Source organism: Linepithema humile, chromosome 6, assembly GCF_040581485.1.
Source record: "Linepithema humile isolate Giens D197 chromosome 6, Lhum_UNIL_v1.0, whole genome shotgun sequence".
Lineage (NCBI taxonomy): Eukaryota > Metazoa > Arthropoda > Insecta > Hymenoptera > Formicidae > Linepithema > Linepithema humile.
In genome coordinates this window covers 27,261,213-27,285,647 of record NC_090133.1, presented here as the reverse complement: position 1 = coordinate 27,285,647, position 24,435 = coordinate 27,261,213, and the positions used below count along the sequence as shown (strand labels likewise).

The 24,435-nt window shown below is 34.8% G+C and overlaps 5 protein-coding genes across 8 annotated transcripts; 2 read left to right on the top strand and 3 right to left on the bottom strand.

The window, feature by feature from the left end:
- Nucleotides 1-102: 102 nt before the first annotated feature.
- On the bottom strand, nt 103-11,671 carry LOC105671401 (sperm-associated antigen 6-like). Of its 2 annotated transcripts, XM_067357493.1 has the most exons (10): nt 11,532-11,671; nt 11,061-11,323; nt 10,665-10,875; nt 10,369-10,547; nt 10,119-10,292; nt 9,893-10,045; nt 9,518-9,667; nt 9,281-9,439; nt 1,460-1,605; nt 103-376 (listed from the first exon to the last, which is right to left on the bottom strand). In XM_067357493.1, the coding sequence occupies exons 1-10, from the start codon at nt 11,554-11,556 to the stop codon at nt 235-237; spliced, it is 1,602 nt and encodes a 533-aa protein (XP_067213594.1). In that variant the 5' UTR covers nt 11,557-11,671; the 3' UTR covers nt 103-234. The 2 variants fall into 2 exon arrangements, 1 of the variants encoding a protein (XP_067213594.1); XR_010890804.1 differs by lacking the exons at nt 9,281-9,439; nt 9,518-9,667; nt 9,893-10,045; ... (3 more) ...; nt 11,061-11,323; nt 11,532-11,671 and adding an exon at nt 2,384-4,307 and having other exon boundaries at nt 237-376; nt 1,087-1,605.
- Nucleotides 782-9,182, top strand: LOC105671402 (uncharacterized). The gene is made up of 3 exons (XM_012365533.2): nt 782-995; nt 4,818-5,848; nt 7,141-9,182. The coding sequence occupies exons 2-3, from the start codon at nt 5,636-5,638 to the stop codon at nt 7,222-7,224; spliced, it is 297 nt and encodes a 98-aa protein (XP_012220956.1). The 5' UTR covers nt 782-995; nt 4,818-5,635; the 3' UTR covers nt 7,225-9,182.
- Pldn (Pallidin) lies at nt 11,627-12,967 on the bottom strand. Of its 2 annotated transcripts, XM_067357490.1 has the most exons (6): nt 12,825-12,967; nt 12,567-12,677; nt 12,388-12,475; nt 12,192-12,278; nt 11,973-12,104; nt 11,627-11,779 (listed from the first exon to the last, which is right to left on the bottom strand). In XM_067357490.1, exons 1-5 carry the CDS (start codon nt 12,887-12,889, stop codon nt 11,991-11,993), a joined length of 465 nt encoding a protein of 154 aa, XP_067213591.1. In that variant the 5' UTR covers nt 12,890-12,967; the 3' UTR covers nt 11,627-11,779; nt 11,973-11,990. The 2 variants fall into 2 exon arrangements, with proteins under 2 accessions (XP_067213591.1, XP_067213590.1); XM_067357489.1 differs by lacking the exon at nt 11,627-11,779 and having other exon boundaries at nt 11,856-12,104.
- Nucleotides 12,968-13,121: 154 nt separating this feature from the next.
- LOC105671400 (protein AATF-like) lies at nt 13,122-15,109 on the top strand. Its single transcript, XM_012365531.2, has 2 exons — nt 13,122-13,318; nt 13,462-15,109. The coding sequence occupies exons 1-2, from the start codon at nt 13,122-13,124 to the stop codon at nt 14,774-14,776; spliced, it is 1,512 nt and encodes a 503-aa protein (XP_012220954.1). The 3' UTR covers nt 14,777-15,109.
- Nucleotides 15,110-15,134: 25 nt separating this feature from the next.
- LOC105671329 (insulin-degrading enzyme-like) lies at nt 15,135-23,557 on the bottom strand. Of its 2 annotated transcripts, none has more exons than XM_067357448.1 (14): nt 22,473-23,557; nt 21,474-21,797; nt 20,771-21,253; nt 20,121-20,314; nt 19,453-19,701; nt 18,762-19,199; nt 17,956-18,068; nt 17,729-17,879; nt 17,312-17,422; nt 17,111-17,240; nt 16,755-16,964; nt 16,265-16,563; nt 15,934-16,143; nt 15,135-15,734 (listed from the first exon to the last, which is right to left on the bottom strand). In XM_067357448.1, exons 2-14 carry the CDS (start codon nt 21,748-21,750, stop codon nt 15,579-15,581), a joined length of 3,021 nt encoding a protein of 1,006 aa, XP_067213549.1. In that variant the 5' UTR covers nt 21,751-21,797; nt 22,473-23,557; the 3' UTR covers nt 15,135-15,578. The 2 variants fall into 2 exon arrangements, with proteins under 2 accessions (XP_067213549.1, XP_012220810.1); XM_012365387.2 differs by having other exon boundaries at nt 15,136-15,734; nt 18,774-19,199.
- Nucleotides 23,558-24,435: the final 878 nt, after the last annotated feature.

Below are 24,435 nucleotides of genomic sequence, written 5' to 3'. Positions count from 1 at the left end.
AATAAATTACTTGATACTCTCGGATCATTGTTCTACATTTAACTATAAAAATATAACATAACAGCTCTACAAAAAGCAGAATTACTTTCAATATAAGTAGACTTTTCGATAAAAATTTGATGCAATTTCAAATTTATTATAATCGTACAAGAAATAAAAGATTACAATGCATATCTGGGAATGTGTTTCGCTACGCAATAAAAAATACGATATTAAATACGCGATATTTTAGAATCATCCTTCATCGTTATAAATCGAAGGCAAGCTGGAATTCGTGGACTCGGACGACGATTTGTGATCAAACGTGAAAAGGCACTTCGGCTGATATTGCTCTACAGCTTCAAGAAGGCTGTCCGGATAACCAGGTGAATAATACCTGAAACAATTTTCATGATACGCAGATGTAAAAGAAGCGAATAAATGATAAGGAGTTTGCTTTTGTCTCAAATATGTTTTTCAAAAGGGAATCGAAATTTGTGAAGAGCGCCATTGAAGAAAGAAAATCAGAAATGTAATCCACTTTACCAGTTGACATAAAAACAGATTACAATTTATTGTTAGTAAATGTAAAGGTAAAACACATGCGGCGTCGCACATGTAAAGAAATATTTATAAGCAAAAGAATTGTGCAATAATTGCGCGAAAAGGAAAAAAAAAAAAAAAAGTAACCACTCTCGATGTATCGCGCGAATATCAGAAATCGGGACGTAACGCGTTATTGATCCGCTGCCGAGCAGCGCCTCGCGTTTGTGTACTTTAGGATCGCGGCGATCAGCTGGTGACACAACATGGCGAGCACGCCGTCTATCACTCGGCCGATTTAAATCGAGACACCGGGCGTCCAGAAACGGAGTCGCGCAGTTATTTGCACTTGCCGACGGCGTGAACGACGACATCGGCGACGACGACGACGGCGGACGGCGTGGCGCGTGTCGGCCGGATTTTTTAATAGACGCGAAGGAAGAGCGTGTGTCCGCAACCACTTCGTTGTACGCGTGAGTATTTCGTTCGCCGTGACAAAAGAGGGTTATGCGAAACGGAGCAACTAGTGTTTGCGAGCAATTAATTCGCTTGAATGACGCTTACGGTGAATGAAGATCTAACTTGTCCCCCCCTCCTCCCCGCAAAGGAGGCGTCGTCCTTTTTTTGAAGAGATCAATCGCCCTTTATCTGATTGTATGCAAACATAAAAATCACTTTGTAGCATGCTTGCACAAATCGCTGTACACTGCGCAAGAGGTTCATTATAAATTAATAACTGTCTTTAGTTTCTCGCGAGGCAAAGGACATTGAAATTATCGAAGAACGAGTGTGCAACTACGCAGAAAGTAGATTTAACGCGAAAGAATTAATGAGAACGTTGCGATGTTGCGAATTGTTCTGTAAGTTTTTTTTTTTTTTTTTTTCTTTAAATTCTACACCAAATAATTGAAAGAATATAGAGAATGGGAAGAGTCACCTGACAATTTCCTCCGGAAAACAGCAATTGATGATCGTTATATACTCTGAGAGCGTGGTACCAGGTTCGCTCTGAATCTCTTGCACTTTCTTCAAGCCGCCGGATGTCACAAACAGCCTCCTTGCACGGGCATCGTTCGGCAAAATCTACACACGCACATTACAAACGCATTATAACATTCTAACTTGAAAAAAATTAATCGATAAATACGAGTGAAGTGGGTGCACAAGTCACCGCAGGAATGGCAAGTAAACCAGTCCAAAATTGTTTATTCAAACTCTTGCAAGATCTTTTGAAGCAAACAGCATCCGCGCACATTCGTCGAATGAACAATCCATGAGTCTGCGTGTGCTTTTTGGCCAAAGAATTAAGTGCGACAAAGCGAATTATTTGTGAAGAATTTACAGAGAATGGAGCGATTAACGAATGAGCGATTGGTGTATTTTAATGAAAGTACACTCAAAAAAATATTTCGCTGATGTAGTTAGATTTCTAGATATCGCAACAAGAATGTATCGCTATTTTTCGTATCTGTGAAAACATTGTTTGTCACATATAGAATTTATAGCAGTAATGTTCTAGCAATAGCTTCTGAAAAATTTAGATACCATTGCTAAATGTTATTCATTGCATGATCTAACACGTGATTGATTTTATACAGATAGGCGCTTTAGAGAAACTTTCTTTTTAAAGTTCACAAACAATACAGATATATATTCTGTTTCTGTCATCTAAACTGATTAAGTAATTACATATGCAATATCACAACAGTTGCTAATCATTTATCTGTTTTAGTTAATTTTTTACACCTAGAAAATTTTAGCTATTATTGCAAGATCATTTTTTTGAGTGTAGATGCCGCACACGCGGCAGCGGTGCTGCGGGAAATACGCTGTAGGTGTAGGAAACATTATTAGCAATCACCGTGTCGCATGTTGCAATGCACCTAAGAATAAGGCTTCTGAAACCTGACCTGCATCACTGCTCGCGAGTACGCATTCGTTCTTGCCGAGCCTATTTTCTTATTTGCGGCGACCTGCGACGGAGGCTTCGCCTCGAGGAAGTCAGCGCAGATGGAAGAAGAGTATCTTATTCACATCGGCTGATATTCGGATCTCACATTTCCGAATGACAATAACTATTTTATCCGTTTAATATTCGTCACGCGTATTTTATTTATTCATTATTTATCGCGCGATATCGCGTGCTCTCCCTCTCGTAAATATACCTACGTCAAAGAGCGCGTACGCGCTATCCATCGTGTTTGTGACCATAATTTTGATTCATCAGTTAAGGCAATGCTTATTTATACGCAATTGAATAGATATATATTGAGCTTCGCTGTCTTTGACGTCATCGAGATAACGGCGATGGCAACAAGAAAGAATGAGAATAATATTCGGCTACAGAATAGCATATGGAAAAGTATATAGAGCGGCGCGGATTCTCTGTTGGTCCAAAGTTCGACGCGTCAAACTCATTGTCTTAACTCTTGCTTTTCGCTGCTTATTGAAATTTAATATTTGAAATCAGATAAAAGAAGTAAATAAAAAATAGAATGAATAAGTTATTCCTTACATTGATTCTAAATGATTTCTGTCCAAAGTCCAACTGTATAATTGTTTACGATAATACGAGGCCGATGAAAAAGAATCGAACGAATAACGAAAGCGATTCACTCATGTAAAAGTCATTTCGCAATCCGTTTTTGTGATTTTATCGAGCTGTTGCGTTTTAAACTGTCCTTTGCAAAAAAGTAGACGAGCTTAATTTGCACTCTCGAAGACGGAAAGGGATAAAACAAAAAGGTAGAACGAAACCTGAATGTCTATAACTTGGAATCGCTATATATGAAATTTTATTGACCAGTTCTCCACCGCTAACATGGAATTTCGTAAACAACACACATATTCGTTATTAATAGCCACCAATTTTGACGTAGTATTTACCACAGAGCGCGCGTACGCTGCGCAGTTTCTGAACAACATAAGAATAATTTATGTCCGCATAAATACGCAGAATATACAGAGTGTCTCAGAACTACGAAGCGTGAGTGGCTAATAAAAATAAATAGAAAATATTAATGAGCACAAATCCGCGAACTGATTAACTTTGAGGTATTCGCTCCTTTCTTCGATGCTACAATCACAATCGACGCGAGCCTATTATTTGGGCGATGCACCGAAGGTGCTTGTCAAATACCGCAAGAATCTCCAGACATCTTTGAGCGCGCACGTTCACGTGTGAGACGATACGCTAAATTACATATTGAATAGCCGCCAACTTGGACATCTGCTTTAAATACGAAAGTGGGTCTGAAATTTTTTGCAAAATTTATAAATTATTTATTTTGAGATTCGAACAATAGCTTATTGGACATCTGCTTTAAATACGAAAGTGGGTCTGAAATTTTTTGCGAAGTTATAAATTATTTATTTTGAGATTCGAACAGTGGCTTATTTTTTTATCACATTTTTCAAACACGCTTCTTTCAGCTCTTCGATTCCCCGAAGATAAATTCTTAGTCGGAGAATCATTTAGCATCGCGGCTCCCAAACTCCGTCATTAAAAAGCATCATGAACATCTGTTTAATATAAGCTCCACGCAGGCGAGACCTGGCGCCTGCAGATTGCCACGCATTCGAACCATTAAAAGATCTGAGTTGATCTGGATTGTATGGAAAGATTGTGGTAAGATGCTTTTCCAACGACGAGTTTAGACTCGCGGCACACAACCGGATTATTTCCCGACCGAAAGATCTTTTTCGAGGAATCGGAAAATTGCCGAAGGAGAGGCGTATAAAAAAAAACATGATGGAATGATAAATTACCATTTGAATTTTAGTGATAAATATTTATCTTTCAATAGCGACTTTGCGGAAAATTGTTGACTCGCTCTCGTATATCTAGTCTGAAGTCGCTCATAAATTGTTGACGCTTTTGAATCGTCGAGATATTAGTAATATTATCATTAATAATAATGGTCGGCAGTTTGTGTGAATATCTGCTCTAAACGCATCCAATCTAAAGTCGCTTATGAGTTGTTGACATTCTGAACTGAAGAGATATCAGCTGTCAGTTTGATCATCTGCTTTAAACCAATTTGAACCGCAGGAAAACTGAATTGATATTATTGAGATATTTCGACGAACGCTATCGATGGTTTGCGAAATAAAAAGCTGACCACTTTGAAAACAGTTAGCATAGCAAATATACATTCATCGAGCATTCTCGGTTCGTTTTTATAAGTTTTATTAGTCAGATTTATGTGTTGACCGAAATATCCTATAGAGACGACGCGTACTATTTGTTTAAATTTACATCACTCGCTCATAGCTTCCTGGTTTTCTGTTTGCAGTTTGTCGCTTGAATCATCGTCGTGAAGCTACGCCGCTGATATGCGGGAGGCAACGTACGTTTTCAACCACATTGCGTCACATCTGACGGCAGAAGCATCAAAATCGTTCGATTTTCAGAGCTCTTAATCAACTCGAACGTTCTGCGAGAAGAGCAATCAATTCGCACGCCATTATCCTCGGACAAAGCTGCATTTGGACTGAGACGTCTTCTCGAACACGTGGAAGTATTTGGAGTGGATTCGACAGATTGGAAATCGCGCGGACATTTCTTCGCAAGGACATCCAGAAATCGATCTGGATATAAATCAACCACGATTCGGCGACTGGAAATTTGAGAGATGCTTTAGCAAGGATGTCGTGCTGACTTCGCGTCGTAACAGTAGTCGTTTAGCATCACGAATGTACGTTCGGTACACAAAGCCCTGACAGCGAGACGTGACAGCTGCCTTAAATTTTCAAGATACGTGACAGCCCGAATTACGTAAAACAGGAACGCTTTATCGCTATTCACCTACAAGTTGTATCGTATATTTGTGCACCCGTGTATGCGTTAGCATATCTCTATAAAATCTGCTCCGCGAAGTCTCTTAAGCAGTTTTTCCGAGATCACACGATCGAGCGGCTGTTCCAGAAACGAATTGGCCATCGTTTATAATTTTCGGCATGCGATAAAAAACTTTTGAAGTATCCGGGACAATTAAATTGGCATTTCTAAACAGATTGTGTGCAAGTTTGTGTGAATAATATAAAAAGAAAAGTACGTGGCGTGCGTAACGGAATTTCAATTTCAACCAAAGTATCGAAGCTAGAGATCAAAATGATAAACAACCAGCATTGTGTGATTCTCAATACCGGCGAGACTAACAGTTATCATCAACCAGTCTCGGCCAAGCCCTCCGTCGTCTCTGTATCGAGCATCGACTCCGATGTCAGCGACAGGAGGGACGTACGCGAGGAATTGTACGCCGGGATCTTTAGGAGGCACAGAAAAACGATATTGGTACTAGGCAGTTTTCTCAAGATGCTAAGAGTGAATAGAAACATGAACAATTACGCTAGCATTAAACCCAATGACGAGACAGATGAATAAGTGAATATCATTGTTGGAGCAACGGAGAGAATTTGCGTTTTAGATTGTATATATAATTTGAATATAAAGCTCGCTTCGTAGCCGCGTTCATTGCATATGAAAAGGAGGAGGTAATGAAAGAAATCGATTCTATCTTATGTCCACTGTAACCGATCCATATTTCGCGACGTAAATCTCGTGGTGTATAGAATTCTTACAATCTTACATGCGGTATGTCAAACAGAACACACGCGAATGATAAACAAATATCGGTGATGTGAATTTTATTTTACGTATTGTGCAATGTGCGCATAAAATTATATAAATCCAATTTAAACTGTAATATAGAAAAATTAAATCTAAAGTTCTGTCCCGAATTACGTCATGAATTGCAAAGTCGTATAATGTGAGCGTGAGTGTAGAATTTATTTGGACACATTTCTTTTTCCTTTTTATATGTAATGAATGCAGCTAGATATTTTTGACAATTTTTTTAAACGTAACTCGTAGGGAATCCGAAACGTACGGAGAAAGAAATTCTGTAAATAAGTAAATTTGTATATTCGTAAAAATTTCTTGAAACATCAAAGGATAATCGGTATCGGTTTTAGACTGCATAAACGTATAAGTTTTGTATAGTATTGCTCTGCGAATATTTGTCTTTAATTATTTTATAAATAACGGTCCAAAATAATTAGAGTAAATAAGATTCAATTTTAATATTTAGACATTTAAGATTTTATTTAACGACTTATTTCACTGCTTTTTTTAAACTTTTTTTCCTTGATTTATGTACATATATCTTTCTGGTTATTTTTTTTAATTTTCAAAGAAAGGAAAGCCTTTCTCCTTCTATCTCATTGATTAAGTAACGAGATCAATTGAAGAAAACTGCCAGTGGAAAGGTTTACACAAATAAGGAAGAAATTCTTGTACATCTATAAACATTTTAATTGTTATAAAAGTGCGAAAAAAAGTGCAAAAAATTCAACAAACGTAAACAATCTGCCTATCGATACAATTAATTCTTATTAATATCGACATGAAAGTTTATTCCGATATATCTTTTTTACGTTATCGTCATTGGTTTTAATAATAATTCTATAGTGGTTCTTAATAATTCTTAATAATCTTGATTCTCTCAATATATTTCTTAACTTGTATCTCACCATTTTTATGTCAGTATTCATTAATGACGTACTTATGTGTGAAAAAAATGTGCAACATTAAACAATCTTCTTTTTGTTTTGCAGAAATATTTGGACAGATTGCATGCTCTGAGCCGAATATATGCCTTAATTGCTTTAAGAACCGAGGCACACCAAAAATTTTGGTAAAACTCGCGCTGTTCTTCTGCATTTCACACCGTGCATTGTACACTTGCATTTTGAAATTTTTACGTCTCTTTCAATATGCGTCGTCTCATGTCCGATATTAAAGTGCAACATTTATGTTTTAACAATGTGATGTTAAACACTTTACGCTTTCACGATACGTATATCGAGTATATATATATATGTTTATATATATATATATTCTTTTATAGAATTTTAAACAAACTCTTTCTGTTCAGGATTGTCTTTAACGTTGCAAAGACAAAATGGACCATTCAAATCGGTCAATACCTTAATGTATACTGCAATTATACTATCTGTGTTATTGTTGACGAGCTTAATATTATCAAAGAGAGATATATAACTGAAAGCGTATGTATAACAGTATAAGATTTGTATAATAGATATGGACTAATGCGAGTATTGCGATACACCGGCGTAAGTGGAAACTTGGGGGAGAGTAAACTTGTACATATTATCTTTTTGCGTGTTGATTTTTTGAGATAGCGCTAGCAAGAGTACGAAATACACGCTAACATCTTGTATGCGTGGCTTAGACGCGAATAGAGTAGATTTTTGCCTTGTATTCAACTTCAGATTGACTGTCCGATTTTTTTAATCGACCAACAAGCTGCTCGAACAGCTGCAGATTTCCTCAGTCTCATTGTACGCGAATATCCAGCGCGTTCGAGTGCCATAATTTAGCTAGCGCCACTTCAAGGTTGACGAACAACAAGATTTACACATTTCACTCTCTTCCAAAATTGTTCCGCTCGTCCCGGTGTACCTTGCATGACCTATTGTTCGATGATTTGATGTTTTTTCTACTCTCTTTTATCGGTTGATCGTTCGATTAATCACCAATATTTACCGAGCTCATTCGACCGCTCTTCGTTGTCCATATCTAAATCCTTTTTGTACGATTTGCGTCTTTACATCAGATACTGCCATTAGAGAGACTAAATTACAATATACACATGCGAATTAGCGAGCAGTTCGAAAAAAAAAAATAAAAGGATTGTGCGTCTAACAATTTCCTGAGGCACACTTGAAGCAACAAATTCTTGAATGAGTATCTACTTGATAAGCCAAATGCGTCTCTGTACTTAGCCGTACCACTCGCTGTCGTAAGACTGAAAAAATGTGCTCTTTTAGAACATCAAACGTGCCATACTGTCTTAGAGAAAGCGTCGGAGAAGGAGGACCTCTTGCATATTTATCAACTTTTCAATTGCAGTTGATCTCCCGACGCGTATTATGATGCGAAGCATATCCGTGCGTACTGTTTGCGTACTTCGCAAACGGCGACGCACATCGCAACCGCGTTCTGTACTTAGGTCCGAGATTACGGCCGGATCGGAAGATCAAGGTGGCTACGGTTATAGAGATCGATCAAAGAAATCTGTAAGGCTGTAAGTCATTCGCGCGATCTATTTAAGTATTGTGCATACCGTTATATATATGTATTGCGATTACATAGCGTTAAAGATTATTTGAAACTTGAAGAAAAAAAATATGTACTTGGAAGCTGCGTACAATGGTTTCTACGAACTGAGAAACAAGAAACATTCTACCGCCGCCTTACGCAGCCGCTTGTGACCAATTTTTAAGTAGAGCCCAAAATTTGTATATCGAATTGCTTCGTCAGCGCTTTGCATATATATATATATTTAAGTGCCGCGCGATGTAGAGTGCTGCGCTAATTATTGAAATGAGATTTTCATTGATAAATAAAGAGGGGGGAAAGCGAGCGAGGGGGGTATTTGGTCCGCATTCGATCGTCGAGACTCTACGTGATTTTTGTAACGAGTAAATATGTCCTAAATGCGTTATTGTGTTGGATGAGAAGAAGTTTGTATTATCACTTTGTATAATTAGAGCGTATCATTAGAACGTATCACACGAGGAATTATGTATGTGGAAGGAAACATACAATAAAATATTCATATTATGTTTAATAAGTCTTCAGATTCGCCGCCTTTCGCCGTATCGAGCGTTATTAAATCGCATTAGACTGTGAAGAGAACTTTATACAATTACAGAAATGATGAAATCTTACCTTGCTGAACTGCCCTAATACATACTTCAGGATATTGGGCGGCACATCGTGCAGCAGAGGCTCGAGAGCCTCGATATACACGCACTTTTGCAAGACTTGCTTCAGCGCTGCGTTACACTTCGCCTTGAGATCCTCGGAGCTCTTCGGATCGTTGTGCAACTACACGAGATCGTAATTTACAAAATAAAATGACACTGGGCCAATTTTCACATTGTGAACGACTCAACATTCTTATACCTCCAACAACTTAGACAATATGTTCGCAACCGCGACCGCTTTCGCGTGTTCGGACGAGTGCTTGCCGATCTGCCCGATCGTCCATGCGGTCACCGCGAGAATGTGATCCTCCGTTTCCTCTTGCAAAACGATCGCCAATTGTACAATACCCTGCGGAAGAAGTAGTTTAGAAGTCAGGCGCGGTGACGGTATAAATAACTTCACACGACGATTGAGAAAAAATTCAAATTTAAAATCTGAATAATTTAAGAAGCAAATTATTAATAAGATGTGTTATATTCCTCCCCGTAGTTGTAATTCAATACGACTGCAGTGTGGAATCAAGAGTCCCAAGTGAAAAAATTGAGCGCTACTTTTACTCGAATTAATTCGTACTTTGGATCCTATCACGGCCAAAGCCAGCTGATCGCAGTGACCGGCGATATATCCGAGCGCCATGATCGCCGGTAATCTGCTCGCAGATTTTGAGGCGCTGATTAGCTCGATTAGCGCAGCGATACCTCCGTTGTTCACTACAAGTTGCGCCAACTGAAAGCGCGCATTGAAAATGAGGGGTGAGGACTTTCTCGCTATGAAAAAAAAAGTCTGCCATCCTGCTCACTTCCAGCGTGTGCTTGCAGATCTCCCTTGTTAATACGGCCGCGACCCTGCCGACGTTCTCATCCGGATGCGCCATGTGCATCAGAACGTCCGGAAAGACTTCCGCCTCCACCACAGCCTCCGCCAGATACGCGGAGTGTTTAGCTATACTGCTTAGCGCTAACAATGCTTGACGCTGCAAACATTACGTGTAACGAGACGTTATGATATTTCTTAACGATTGCTCGACGTGTAATCCACGTTGACTTCACCTTCGCTTTGGCGTCCGGGTTTGCCAAGGTTTTCGCGAGAAAGACGATCGCACCTGCGTCCACTATCGATTGCGCAAGTTCGGTACTGTGCTTACTTATGTCGCTAATAGCCGACGCAGCGATTTGTTTAATGTACAACTCGGGCTCTTGCAAGCACAGTACGAGGAGCTGCACTGCGCCTGACAACGATATAATCGGATGTATTATAGAAGTACAAAAAATGATGGGTAGAATTCTATTCGCCAACTGCAAATCGTTGAACTTTACGGAAGATGTTGATTAAAATGACTTTTTACCGGCGTCCACTGCCGCTTGAGCCAAGTTCTTGTTGTGCCTCGCGATGTAACCCAGCGCCCAAGCGGCCGCTTCCTTCACGCCGGGATCGAAATCTTCCAAACATTCAATTATAGTGTACATTCCTTCGTTGTGCACCACTATCAACGCTAGCTCCGACGAATGTTTCGCTATCGCTCGCAAGACAAAAAGCGCTGCCTTCTTGTAAAATTTCTGTGGCAATATGTATATTCTCATGTTAATTGGATATGCAAAAGCACAGCTTTATAACGGATACAAAAGATTCATAAAATTATCGTAAGCTACAAATGTCTTTCATAATGAAAAAAATAGAATGCCAAAGATTTGTTCTTCGAGTTCTGTCACGATTAAAGTGCTTACATTTAAGGAGCTCATACATTTTGTTTGTCAATGTTCTTCAGCAATTGTGGCAATATGTCTTTCCTGACGACGACGTACGCCAGTCTGGAATTATGATTCGCTAGCTTGCCTAAAGCGATCGCTGCCATGTGTTGTATGGATGGCACGGAATCCGCTAATAAAGGACGTAACAGATCTATCGCACCCGCCGCTTCCAGGCTATCGATATTATTAGGTTTCGAGGCTAAATCTGCGACAGATTGTACGAAGAGCAATCGCGCCTTTTGATACTGATCGAAAACTACAAGCGCAAAAAAAAAAGAAATTATATTATTAACAATATATAGCAATATAAGATATCTTAATATATTCATTTATGAAATTATATCAGCAAATATACATATATATATTTATATAATATATCAGAGAGCTATATAAATATATATTAAAAATACGTTCTTCAGTTAATTTCAAGTGAGAATTTGAAACAAATATAAAAAAAAGTGTACCTTGTAGAATTGTGCGTGCCGTCATATTAATTCACCGGAAAGTGTCAGACATTGCATTAAATATAAACTACTATTGCCATCCAATTTGTAACACTCTGTGCGACACCAAGGACGGTTTCGGACAGCTTTTAACGAAATCGTCGTTTGTTTGAAAACGAAAAATTGCCATTTTCATAGTAAAGTCGCGATAGATTAGACGTTTGTTTTAACAATTAACCCTTTTTAATTCAACCAATAGTGATTCTGCTCTGTTGAATAATTCAATTTCTATTAATTGCTAACTTCTTAATAATAACGTTACATAACAAGTTACAGCGTTAATGATAGTTTTTATACATGCTTTATTATAAACAATAATTATATAAATACATTATACATATTATCTATCTTCTTATATTATACTCTTATTATACAAATTATTTATAAGAATTATCGATATACCTCAAACTTTATACATCATTAATTGGCAGGCCTGCCAATTAATTCTTGTTCCCTGCGCAACTCTTGCTCACGTTGATGTTCCTTGTTCAACGCTTCCTTCTGTTTTACTTGCTGCAGGCGTAACGCGCGTTTCTGCAACATATATTCGTATTTAATATAAATAAAAAATTTTTGCTGTTACGCAAGATACACCTGAAAACAAGTTTCACAATAACTCACCTTTAACTTGGAAGTCCTTTCATGAATATTAATCATTTCTTTCCTTATCGATACCAATTTTCCTTGATAAATTTTAACTGTTGCAAACTGCAACATGTAACCTTCTTTGTATAATTCTTTCATATTACAAAATGCAAAATTTTAATATCAAATTCCAAATACATTAGAATATTGATATTTATAATATAAATCTTACCATATCATTTAAATCTATATCTTCAAACGTTTCTTGTATCCTTTTGTTTTCCAACTGCATTCCAGAGAGCAGAGCCTCTTGTTTACTCCTATGAGAAAAAGTATGACACATCAAGATTAAATATAATCTTTATCCGATAAAATCTTTAGTATTTGTAAATTAGTGGTTTACATGCTTACGTTAGCTCGAAAAGTTCTTTCTTAACTTGTTCCAATGGAGGTTGATAAACACTCAGAAGACCTTCAGCCAGTTTTTCTGTAGCTTCTGAGAAGTCCAGTATACAGTCCTCACTATTAAAGAATGAATAATACCGTTAAACTATAAAATAAAAATCATTAAAATTAATTTAACATTATAATGCTTTTGTCTTTACGTCTTTTCTCTCGCTGAAAACAAATAAACGATTTAATGTAAACAAGTATACAAGAAGAGGTTACTTTTTTTCCTCCTCGGGTTTTAATTGAATTTCCGCCGCTTCCACTTCTCCTACGTCGGTCATCATCTTCGTCGTTGCTCTTTTTCACCTCATTCACGATTATACACATCAAGTATAACTATGCGCATCAAAGATTTGCAAAGAAAGAAATCTAACATCTAACAGTGCGACGCATATCCATATCAGCTGTGTGAAGCGGACATACTGAATTCTGTCAAACTCCGTGAGAAACGCAGATTATTGAAGGTTATGTTTACTCTGAGCACGTGTAAAGCGATCGTTTTATAAGTACAGAAAAATGGCTAGAAAAAGTTTTGCCGATAAAATAAATGACTTGCTTACAACAAAACCGGATCTTGTCTCCGACGAAGAGCCTGAGGAAACGAAGGCAAAAATAGTGGAACGTTATGATGAGAGCGGTGCCTCTGATGATGAATTCCGACAATCCAAAATTCGCAGGCAAAATGTTGATACATTGGATAAAGTGGATGAAAGGTAAAATTACGCATTTATATTTGGCTTTGTGTACGAAATAAATAATTATTATACAAAATAAATAATTATCTATATAAAATTTTTGATTGCCCTAACATTTATGTAATTTACTCATGCTTATTGTTACTTTATTGTCAACACAGGTATGCTGGTAGAAAGGTTTCAAGAAAAGATATATACAGCGATGAAGATGATAATATGAGTGAAAGTGTGGAAAGCAATAACTCTGAGGAAGATGAGGAAGATGAAGAGATAGAAAGTACGCTGGAACAAGATGAGGATAAGTCGGACAGTAACGAGGAGTCAGAGTTGGAACAGGAATCAGAAGAAGCCGACTCAGTTTCTGAAGAAGAGGATGAATACAGCATGGATATAAGCAACTCGCTGCACAAACAGAGCGACTCCGCCATTAAAACAATGTCTGAGACAAATGTTAGGACGGAAGTAGAGAAAGGCAACTGTATCAGGAATCAGTTGAAGATTTGGGAGAATTTATCAGAGATGCGAATAAAGCTGCAGAAATGCATTGTAACTAGTAATCAAATGCCGCAATATGACACACATAAGGAACTCAGATCACATGCAGACTTTGTCAAGAAAATTAGTGAGTCTAAATCCAAACTGATGCTGCTTGTGAACAACATGTTAGAATTGAAAGACCTCTTGTTGAAGCAATATCCTGAAACAAGAAATTTATGCGCCAGCGCTAAGAAGAGAAAAGCTGACAATGAAGAGAATGCAGACGATCCGATGGACGAAGAAATACCCTCCGACACGGAAGACGAATTAGAAGATGGAGAAGAACCTTCTGTCGGTAAAGATAAAGAAGCAGCTAAGGAATCAGCACCGCGAAAACGACTGAAGTACAACGAAACCGAAAAAGTGTTGCAAGAAAATCATGATTCCTACAAAGAATACAGAAATTCTGTCATAAAGAAATGGAATGACAAGACACGGATTGCCACAGGTTCACTGAACAAGAACTCCGGTCAGAGTACGTTGAAACAAATTGAATTTGCCATGAGCGACATGAGCAAGTTACGGAAAAGAACTCAGCTGAAGCGTTCCGAGTACAGCATTGTCGGTAAATCCTCGTCGACCGAAGACGATGACGGCAGAAGAGTTCAAGAGTACGATCCGGAAATTTATGACGATAACGATTTCTACCACCAGCTATTGAAAGATCTGATAGAGTATAAATCGTCAGACGTGACGGATCCCATACAGCTAAGCAAACAGATGATCCGATTGCAGAATATGCGTACGAAAATGAAGAGGAAGATTGATACTCGCGCGACGAAGGGCAGAAGGGTACGATATAACGTTCACACTAAATTAGTGAATTTTATGGCGCCTATTACAGTATACGACACATGGACCGACAGTGCGAAAAACGAGTTGTACAGTTCGTTATTCGGTAAAATTAAGCCAATAGAAGAGCAGATAAAATATTTATAGCTACAATAAAATATCTATATAATTATTAAAAATTAACAACATTGTTGCTAAAAGAAAAAATCAGGACTGATTTATTATTTAAATCGATCATTTCCTAATTCGTTTACGATGCTAAAAAATATTTCTCTTTTTTTCTATCATTGTCTTAATTGAGTTCAAGATGTTACTATTTTTAAAGTTAAAAATGACAAAAGAACATATTGCTTCCAAGCCAATAAATTGTATAAGACGATTTGTTAATATTTCTTTTTTTACCAAAGAAATACATAACTAATAATAATGTACTTAGTTTTAATTATTAATAAAATAAAGATTATTTATAAAGAAAAAGAATTTAAATAAGCACTTCAATCCTTGATAAAAACTACAGCTAAATTCTAGTACTGATATACATATTTACATACTATATCGTTGCTTTACACACATACACACATAATTTAATGATATAAGAGAATATCTTTTAGTAATAAATTGCACAGTTATTTGTCATATTTGTTTTATTATTACAAACATGCTACAAAATTTTGCAAATATAAAAGTTTAAAATTATAAATTTATTATTATAATATTTGATATATGAAGATAAAAATATATAAAATATAAAACACATTAAATTATTAAAATTACGTTTAAAAACATTGATTTTAGTTATTCTAAATAAAAATGAAATAATCTATCAATAATATATAGTTATAATATCTAAATAAAATAATTGTTTAAATTAAATATAAAAATTTAAGGAACTTTCTGCATTTTTTTGATGTTTTCGTTTGACTCGACAGTGGCCTTATTATATAGCCCTTTATTTTTTTAAAGACGAAAACATACCTTGAAAGCATTCAATGCTATCGATCACAGTAACTTCCTTTGGATTGTATGGGAGCATTTTCTTCATTTTGTCATTATATATGGATGTTATATGCACTGATATTTTAGGAGTCTTTTTATTTATGAATTCCTAAAAAGTAACATGCAAAACAATGTTAGTTTCATTTCAACATAAGCCATTAATAATCTCATTTTTAAAACAAGAATTTTAGTATGCGCAAAAGAGTGATTTTCTAACAATAACTAATCTTTCGTTAAACTTTCCCTATCTAATCTTTAAATGAATTACAATGTATCTTGTATATAAAGAAAAATCTAGACATAGTTACCTGATAAAAGTTATACACCTCCTGCGGCATTATATTCTTTATGCATTCTATTGAGTCTTGGATTCGCGTAAAGTTATAGTTCCTAGTTATAGTCTCATTCCAAATTGCTTTAGACAGTTCAGTCATTGTTTTTGGTTTTGAACAACGTGATGCAATAAATTCATCCTTTTTCTTCAAGAAATCCTCTGTGCTTAAGTGTTCTATGTAATGCTAAAATGTAAGTAATAATATTATGAGCAATATTTTTTAATGAATTTTTTTCTCTTGTGAAAAAATTTTACTACAGATTTTCGACATATTACATAATGTATTGCACAATGTTATTGCCTACCGCCATGTCGGCTATAAATTCGTCGATTTTTTCGTTCATTTTTAAATGCACGTGTTCATGTGAACCATGAATTAAGAATGTCAAGCCTTGCGTAATTTTTGTTGTAAGCATCCCGCAATGCATGTAATAATCTAATAATTTGTTTTTTGACATCCAATCATAACAACGTTCTTCCATTATTTTTTGTATGAATTGCACGAGCACGTCTGTCCTTATGTCTCGCTTAGGAATTTGGTAGAATACTTTTGTACTTGAACTCAAGTGGTGCTCATTATAAGCTTGAAATACTAAATGTTCAGCTAAAATAAGTTTGAAAAGTTTTTCAATATCCAATATCCAATTTCCATATAGTGTTGAAACTATGATTTTTACTTTAATTGTTCCATTTAATAATTTAGAAGTGATAAAAAAAATATCCATTGTATATATATATAAATTAGTGTGTATAATTATTACATTAATCAACTACATTAGTTGCATGCACACTTACGTTCTTGAACTATGAAAAAACGTTCGTTTAGCCACATGTTCTCTAAATACTTGGCTGGTATTCGTTTTGCATTTGCACTCAGTTTAGCCTCGATTAACTCAGTAATGTTTCTAGCTTCTTCAGGAGTTATGTTACCGTGTATTAAACACTCCACGAATACCATAGAGAAAAGCTTCGATATGAACTTGTCGAATGTCTCAAAAGTTACTTCTGCATAATGTCGTTAAAAACGTGTTTGAATATTTAAACATATTATGTTATGCGTGATTAAAAGAAATCACTTATATAGAAAAGTATTTTTCAATGGAGAAATATATTATAATAACGAATTAATGAAGATTCTTTTATACACTTACTCTCATATTGCTGCCATATTTCCTTCTTCATCGGCCTATCGATCAACATGTGTAAGAGATACTCTTCTGCTTGATTATATGGTTGATCTTCCTTGAATTTCTTGAGCTGGCTAATGCTAAGCTCCGTATTCTGTAAATCATTCGGAATAAGTCGCGTTGCAGTTTAATTTAATGGAAAATCCTGTATCTCATTATACATACACGTTCTTTAGCGACTTTGAACATATCCGTATCTAACTTGAAATTGATCATTCGGTCGATGATTTTTTCTATTATTACATGTTGCTTATTATCGAAACCATTTATTTCAATCTGGAGAAAAAATGATTTTTTTTTAACAAATAATTATAAATTTCATATAATATTGTGTAATTTAGATAAACATTATACATATGCATATATGTATATTGGACAGATGTTATTCCGTGAAGACAAAGTTAGGCAAGTTTGCAAATAAAAAATGAAATTTTTGATGAATAAGAAACAACCTTAGGTAAAAAATTTTTATATTGCAGAATAAAATGTGACAATCAAAATTTTATTCCGCATTATTAAATGTTATTATTGCTGTTATTGGTATTATTATTTTTTAAATATTTGTATCGTTATTTTACTCACTTGAATTCCGTTGGCAGTAGCATAAATTTCCCATTTTAAGTCAACTAAAGCAGCAGCGTATACATAATCATGCAAAGATTCTTTAAGAAGCCGGACAAACATAAAATTAAAATGGGTGTGAAGAATATTTACTTTAGCAAAGACGTGTGGACTGCAAAATTACACTAAGCGTCATTACAATGATTACATTCGTTTGTTACAAAAATGTATTCAAGCTCGTCGCTTACCAGATAAAATGAATGATCGTGTTAACTTTTGGTGCTTCGAATTCAGGACATCTTTTATACCAAACTCTCGCAAAAGGCTCAGCATTTATAGCTGCAGGATAGAACTTTGGTCGCTGTAAAATTTCCGCTGTTGTATTATAATACCCAAGTAGTGTACAACCAAATGATACAATTGTGAAAGAGAAAATTCTTTGTGCAAAATCAAATCAAAGTTGTAGATTAATTTTCTTTTTGTACAAGATTTTATTTCGAAAAAGATAGATTTTAAACGATGGATAACGCAGACGATTTTTCTTATTTTTTTATAAACTTGAATGACTCGTAATAAAAATCTTGTATAAAATAAGACACGATACATGTTTCAACAACTATTGTTATTAAAATAAAATTAAAAAATAGAAAACATCTTTAAAAAAAAAATTTGTAAGTCACTCAAGTTTAATAAGTATAAGCGACAATTATTAATTTTATTAATTCTCGAAATAAATTTTTTTCTGAAAATTAAACTTTGCGCGAAAAAATTGATTTTACACTTTTGACTTGTTTTTGCACGAGGAATCATTTTTTTCAAGGTTGTATCGTAATTAGGATTGATTCTGTGGAAATTAATAAGCATTGGCGCTCTTTGTTATATCCATTATAATATCAAAAGCGACATATGTGAAGAAAAAAAGTATATTTTAAATTTGCTTCTGTATTTCTGTATCAATATGCATCTTACAACAGTGTTGAGATAACTAAATTTTAGGTAAATTTATTTAATTTTACGAAAGTTTTATATTGCGCCAATGCTTGGCAGTTCATACAAACGGAATTACTGTCTCGATGATTGAATATGGCTTCAAACCAGCCACTGTCGGTATAAACTCGTTTCTGGCAGGTAACTTCAACTCCGTATGTGCCTTCATCCATTTAGTACACATTTCCCTTGATATGGTCTCGGCTTTGTATAGTATTGAGCACTCAGGTTCAATATTCGTCAACTCGTCCTCTTGTACATGTCCTTTAGTTCTTTTATCGATTACAAAAATCCTAATCTTCTGTGGTAATGGGTTTAACAACTGAGATATTTTACATTCCAAATTACTTTTATTCCATACGTAGGGCACAAAACCGACGCGAAGAATGTTGTGTAGCTCTTTGTCTATACAGTACAACATTTTTCGACTAATGTCTCGAACATCATTCATAATTGATTGCCTTGTTTCATAGCGGAATTTCAGTTCTTGGATTTCTTTAAATTCCTGTAAACATAAAATGTATATATTATGCGTATAATTTTCATATAATAATAATGAAATGTATATTATCTATATTCGATAAAAGTCACGCAGCGCACAATTGGCGCAAAAGTCTTTTTTTATTTCAACAATTTAAAACAAAAATTTATATCGCAAGGTAAACTTTATTTCTTGTTTATTCGTGTATTCACGGATAATCATCTCACCGATCGTTACAGTACAAAATTTACAATAAATATATAAAATCATATCTTACATTGTACATCCATCTCTCCGTGATTCTTTTTCTCAGCAAGTTGTTATATTGAAATAACAATGCGACAATATCATCGACATGTTTTAAGCCTTCTTCAGTCAATTTCATGCCAATATTCATGAAATTGTAATACGAGCCGCAGGGGTGGCTTATGGCTTCGATGCAAGTGATCCAACCTTTCGACTCTAAAACTGACGCAAACGTTTTCTCGCCTCTGTATGTGAGCAAATAAACGAAGTAACGCTCAACCTAAATTATAATTTTTTTTTAAATATTTCCATTAATGCTACATTCTTATTTTGACAGTTTTGAAATAACGACGAAATACTTAATATTGAATAAGACTCTTATGATTAAACAATCAAGATGATGTAAATAAAGGCTTTAGAGCCTCAACAGTTTATTAAATTAATTTTGTTAATTTTGTTATTAATATCCCCCTTTTTATTCACATCACCTTGATTACTTAAAATTCTGGCTTATTTGTAAAAAACATTTCCGAAAGAGTTAATGATAATGATGAGATAATAATTTAATAATATTAAAATTAATAATTGCTGAGTACTATTGATTATATAAGTGCGTAAAATTAATTATTCTATAATTATCACAAATAATAAAGTAATACTAGTGTAAAATGTTATAGCTGTAAAAAGTTATTAACTTACCGCCATTCTTTTATCCAAATCACCCACAGAGTACATTATATATAATCTCGATTCATTTACTGCGATATCACGGCACCATATTTTGTGTATAAGTTCACACGAAGGTTCATGCCATAGATAAGATTTTAATAAACGCCTCCTTAGTAGCGGGAAGAAGAATTTCAATATCATGGCAGAAAGATCATCTAAGCTTTCTAAAATTCATTTATTAGCTTAAAATGCAATAAAAATTAGAAAAATTTCATATCAAACAGTGTTTAAATTAAATTAAAGTAGCCTGAAATAATTATAAAAAAATATTTCGTTTATATATGATATTCTATAAAATTGATATTTTTACGATATTGTTGAAAACTGAGCTGCAGATACCTAGTTTTACTTTTAATTTGTTCGAGATTTATTAGTACATATAAAAAAAATTCGATTGCAATGTGTTGTGTCTTTTATCAAATTTGTCAAAAAAAAAAAAAACATTGAAAACAAATGTAAACACAAAAAATAAATAACTTAATCAAAAAGCTTGAATTTCGCGCAAATTTTCAGAATAAATATTAGAATAATCTATGAAATTTTCACGGTTTTGCAAATTGTTTAATATTTATACATCTATACATCTACTTATTAGACATTTGCAAATTACATCATCGTACCTTTGCCCACGACGCACAATGACATAATATCCGCACCGTACTCCACGGGAAAGAATAGCTGTAAGTAATCCTTAACGCAGAGTATCGGCTTTTCATATGCCGTATATATAGTGCCGAATTTATTTTTCGTCATATCATGAGTCGAGTCTATATTCCATTTAAATAGCTTCGATAATCTGTAATTTACAATCTGTTGAGTTTCCTTGTCTTCATCGTACATCCTGCCAAGTAATAACTCTTCGAGGTACTCGTCAGTGACCTCTTTGGGCAGTGCCTTGAAAAGTCCGGCAAATTGCTCTAAGGCTTGCTTAAACATTTCCGCCTTTATATCGAAGTAATACGTGGTGGTTTCGTCAAGCGTTTGGCTATCGATAATGCCTGAATTCTTCATTACATACTTTGCGAACTCATTGTTTGGACGTGAAGCATACAGCACATGTTGATATAAGTGGGCAAACCCTTCTACATGATTCTGCTTGTAACCTGCACGGTAACGTAATTTATTTCCATTAATGCCAATTAAAACAATACGTGTTAATAATTATAATTAATAGAAACATCGACGCATTTGTCAATTTAAAAAATTGTATCCTAGAAATTTTTGAAAATATTATGAAGACACGCACGGATGAGAAAGAATTTATCGCGTCTCGGTTCCTACGCGATTAAGTAATGAGAGAAGAATAATAAAATTGAACATTACCAAACTGTATGGTCAACGCAGCGGCGGCTTGATGAGTTGTCGGATCGCTTATTAAACATATTTTTAATCCATTGGCGAGTCTAAGAACTCTGTACTGTCTGTCGTCAGTTTCTGGTTTTTTTATGTTATTGTGTATCTGTGATATCACTTTCATCCACTCGTTCACATAACTGTGTGAACCAAATATTGTCGACTGCGATAGATCATTGAATGTCTTACGCATTTTACTTAGCGATATATCTTCCAATTTTGGATGACTATTAGACTTGCAGAACATGTTTATGCTCTCAAGTTGCAAATTTTATTTAAATGAGTCGTGGAACACTTAAAAAAAAACACAAAAATGTTAACAATTTGTATCGGTTTGTCGAAAAATATATTAATTAAAAATATATTAACAATTTGTATAAAAAAATATTAACTTTGTATCGATTTCTCATATTTGTTAATGCAATTATTTATATACAAGATATCCTATAAATAATACACCTAAATATTTCTAAAGGCTATACAAGATAATGATTTGAGCTTGAATTCTTCCATCGAGTTTAAAAGCAAACTTGAATTTTTCGAATAGCACTATATATATTTTTTTGGCGCTTTTAAAAAGTTTATTTTTTGCCGAGTTCAATAATGTTCAATAGAAAGTATATCTTTTAGTGTTCGAATTCACGATAATTTAACTCTATAATTTGTAAAAAGCACTATTTATAAGCGCGATTTATATTACATAGTAAATGTAACTTTGGTGGAAATATAAATATGTGTAATATATATTTTGTTTTCCAAATTTGATGAGTCAACATAAAACACACACATATGAACTGTTAGATTTGAATTTTATCCGTTATCTATCTTCCATCTTTTAGAAAATTAAAGCTACATAAAAACTTTGTTTCTTGTATATATATGCACAGAGAACAAAATTTTTATTACGTAAAAAGCTTATAAAATACAACAAACACATACAAAATATATATGAATAATGACTTGACTTACCTGCAATACAGCAATATATATACGTCGAGGAGCACAAGAATTTATTGACAGAGCAATGCAGTTGACGTCGACAAGTTATGCTTGATAAAACAGTTTTCCTCTAAAATAAAATAAGATTGCCATGGAACTGCTGTAATCTAAAGAGCCAAAAGAATCACACAAGAAATGTCGCACCTGTTCACTCGCTAGACACAAAATGATAGATCCGGTATATGTCGTGTACTTCAAAAGCCAACGACGTTCATGCACGACCTTTGAAAATATATTCTAAACAAATATACTTTCCGACGCACGTCAAATACACATCGTAACTGATGTCACGTATCGGCAGGTATCGGAGAAGAAAGAGAGAGAGAGGCGACATTTTAGGAATTTTCTGCTATTCCTTTCTTCACAATAGTGCATTATTTTCTCTCTTCTTCTATACTGCTAGATCTATCACTGTATGCCTAGATTTTCCTATGGCACATTGCTTCTAATTTTGCCTTTTTGTGATACGTTCATAAAAGCTCGTACCATAACAATGTTCGCGAACATTTTTAATGTAAAAACGTACGAGATTTGTTTTTTACAATTATACTTTCTGCATTTATACTTTTGAAATCAAATGAACATGTTCGAATATTAGGGGAAGAAAAAGAAAAAAAAGGTAGAGAGGGTGCAGTTCTGAAAAAGAACAGACCTGCGAAAATACCCGCAAGTATTAATCTTTCAATATTCTAATATTGAGCATATCGCAAATTTTTATTGTCTATTTACTGTTAAAACACAAAAAAATTCCGAGAGAAGAAATGTTAATCCATTTTACTTAATTATAAAAAACAATTGTAAATTCGAACATGAATAAGTAGTGTGTTTATTAATATTTTTCATTGCACACCATTCGAAAAAGAAAATTGAAGAGAATATGTGTGAAAGAAAAAATGCGAAAATGAACGAATCAACAATTGAGTAAAAGTAAACAAAAGAATGCAAAGTGTAAAAGTGGCTCTGAATACTTTCGGAAAATTCTCTTCGGCGGTGCCTTTCGTGCGACATTCGATTTGATACGACGTGAAATTTACATTCTCTCTGTACTCGGACGATGAGAATCAAAACATCCGAAAAAATGAAATACACATAAATAATGAGGTGTCAATTTCCGTGCGGAAAAATTCGTATCTCTCGTAGCGCGATCGGTGAACAGATTAGAATTCGCCAAACCAATTAATAATAATGATAATAATGATAATAATAATAATTATTATTATATTAATCCTCTTATACAATATTTATAATTTATAGCTCAGTTAACGGTAGGTTCCTGCCCCTCCGACTCGAAGGAGCGTTATGTTACATTCATTGCGGCTTGTCTCTCTCTCTCTCTCATCCGTCCTCTTCGCGCGTTTTACCTTATTAAAGTATACACACTTGGCATATAAAAATTACAAGGACAATTTATAATGATAATGGTAGTAGCGGTAGTTTTTTTTTTTTTCTGTGTAGTAATAATGAGATAACCGGTAAGTTCTAGCGATAGTAGTTGCGTAATAATAGTCGTAGAAGTTAGTAGGTAGCAACTCTATAGCGGTAATGTGATAATAATGTTACTGATAAGTCGTTAATCGGATAACTAGGAATTATCCTGCGAATCACCGTTCCGCACGTATACTTGCATAAAGTTTCTCTCTCTTCCTCTCTCTCTCTCTCTCATTCTCACTTTCTCTCTCCGCGATAGTGTGATTTTCTTTTGTGAAAATGCACATTTTGTTATTTGTGCTTTTCCTTTTATGCGCTTCTCCTTGTTTTCTTTTTTAGCGATGACGTTAACTGCTAGCAGAATTCTTCGTTAATACTGTTTCTCCGCGACAAATATGACACAGATCCGATCGATTTTCTCCGATTTTCGCGCACGAATTCTCTGTTGTTAACATCACAGCTAGAAAATGCTCCGCGCCCCACGAACTGCGTTATCTTACAATTC

Excerpts from the sequence above, each read along its gene's own strand:
- LOC105671402 (XM_012365533.2), top strand. The coding sequence starts at position 5,636 with ATGATAAACAACCAGCATTGTGTGATTCTCAATACCGGCGAGACTAAC. Across the intron at positions 5,849-7,140 it reads GTTTTCTCAAGATGCTAAGA|AAATATTTGGACAGATTGCA; the intron begins GTGAATAGAAAC and ends TTTGTTTTGCAG.
- LOC105671401 (XM_067357493.1), bottom strand. The coding sequence starts at position 11,556 with ATGACGGCACGCACAATTCTACAAG. Across the intron at positions 9,668-9,892 it reads TGGCCGTGATAGGATCCAAA|GGTATTGTACAATTGGCGAT; the intron begins GTACGAATTAAT and ends CTTCTTCCGCAG. Across the intron at positions 1,606-9,280 it reads TATTAGGGCAGTTCAGCAAG|ATTTTGCCGAACGATGCCCG; the intron begins GTAAGATTTCAT and ends GTGCGTGTGTAG.
- Pldn (XM_067357490.1), bottom strand. The coding sequence starts at position 12,889 with ATGATGACCGACGTAGGAGAAGTGGAAGCGGCGGAAATTCAATTAAAA. Across the intron at positions 12,678-12,824 it reads AAACCCGAGGAGGAAAAAAA|TGAGGACTGTATACTGGACT; the intron begins GTAACCTCTTCT and ends ATTCTTTAATAG. Across the intron at positions 12,279-12,387 it reads ATATAGATTTAAATGATATG|TTTGCAACAGTTAAAATTTA; the intron begins GTAAGATTTATA and ends TACATGTTGCAG.
- LOC105671400 (XM_012365531.2), top strand. The coding sequence starts at position 13,122 with ATGGCTAGAAAAAGTTTTGCCGATAAAATAAATGACTTGCTTACAACA. Across the intron at positions 13,319-13,461 it reads TTGGATAAAGTGGATGAAAG|GTATGCTGGTAGAAAGGTTT; the intron begins GTAAAATTACGC and ends TTGTCAACACAG.
- LOC105671329 (XM_067357448.1), bottom strand. The coding sequence starts at position 21,750 with ATGTTCTGCAAGTCTAATAGTCATCCAAAATTGGAAGATATATCGCTA. Across the intron at positions 19,702-20,120 it reads ATTTGGATAAAAGAATGGCG|GTTGAGCGTTACTTCGTTTA; the intron begins GTAAGTTAATAA and ends ATTATAATTTAG. Across the intron at positions 15,735-15,933 it reads AGGTGTATAACTTTTATCAG|GAATTCATAAATAAAAAGAC; the intron begins GTAACTATGTCT and ends GTTACTTTTTAG.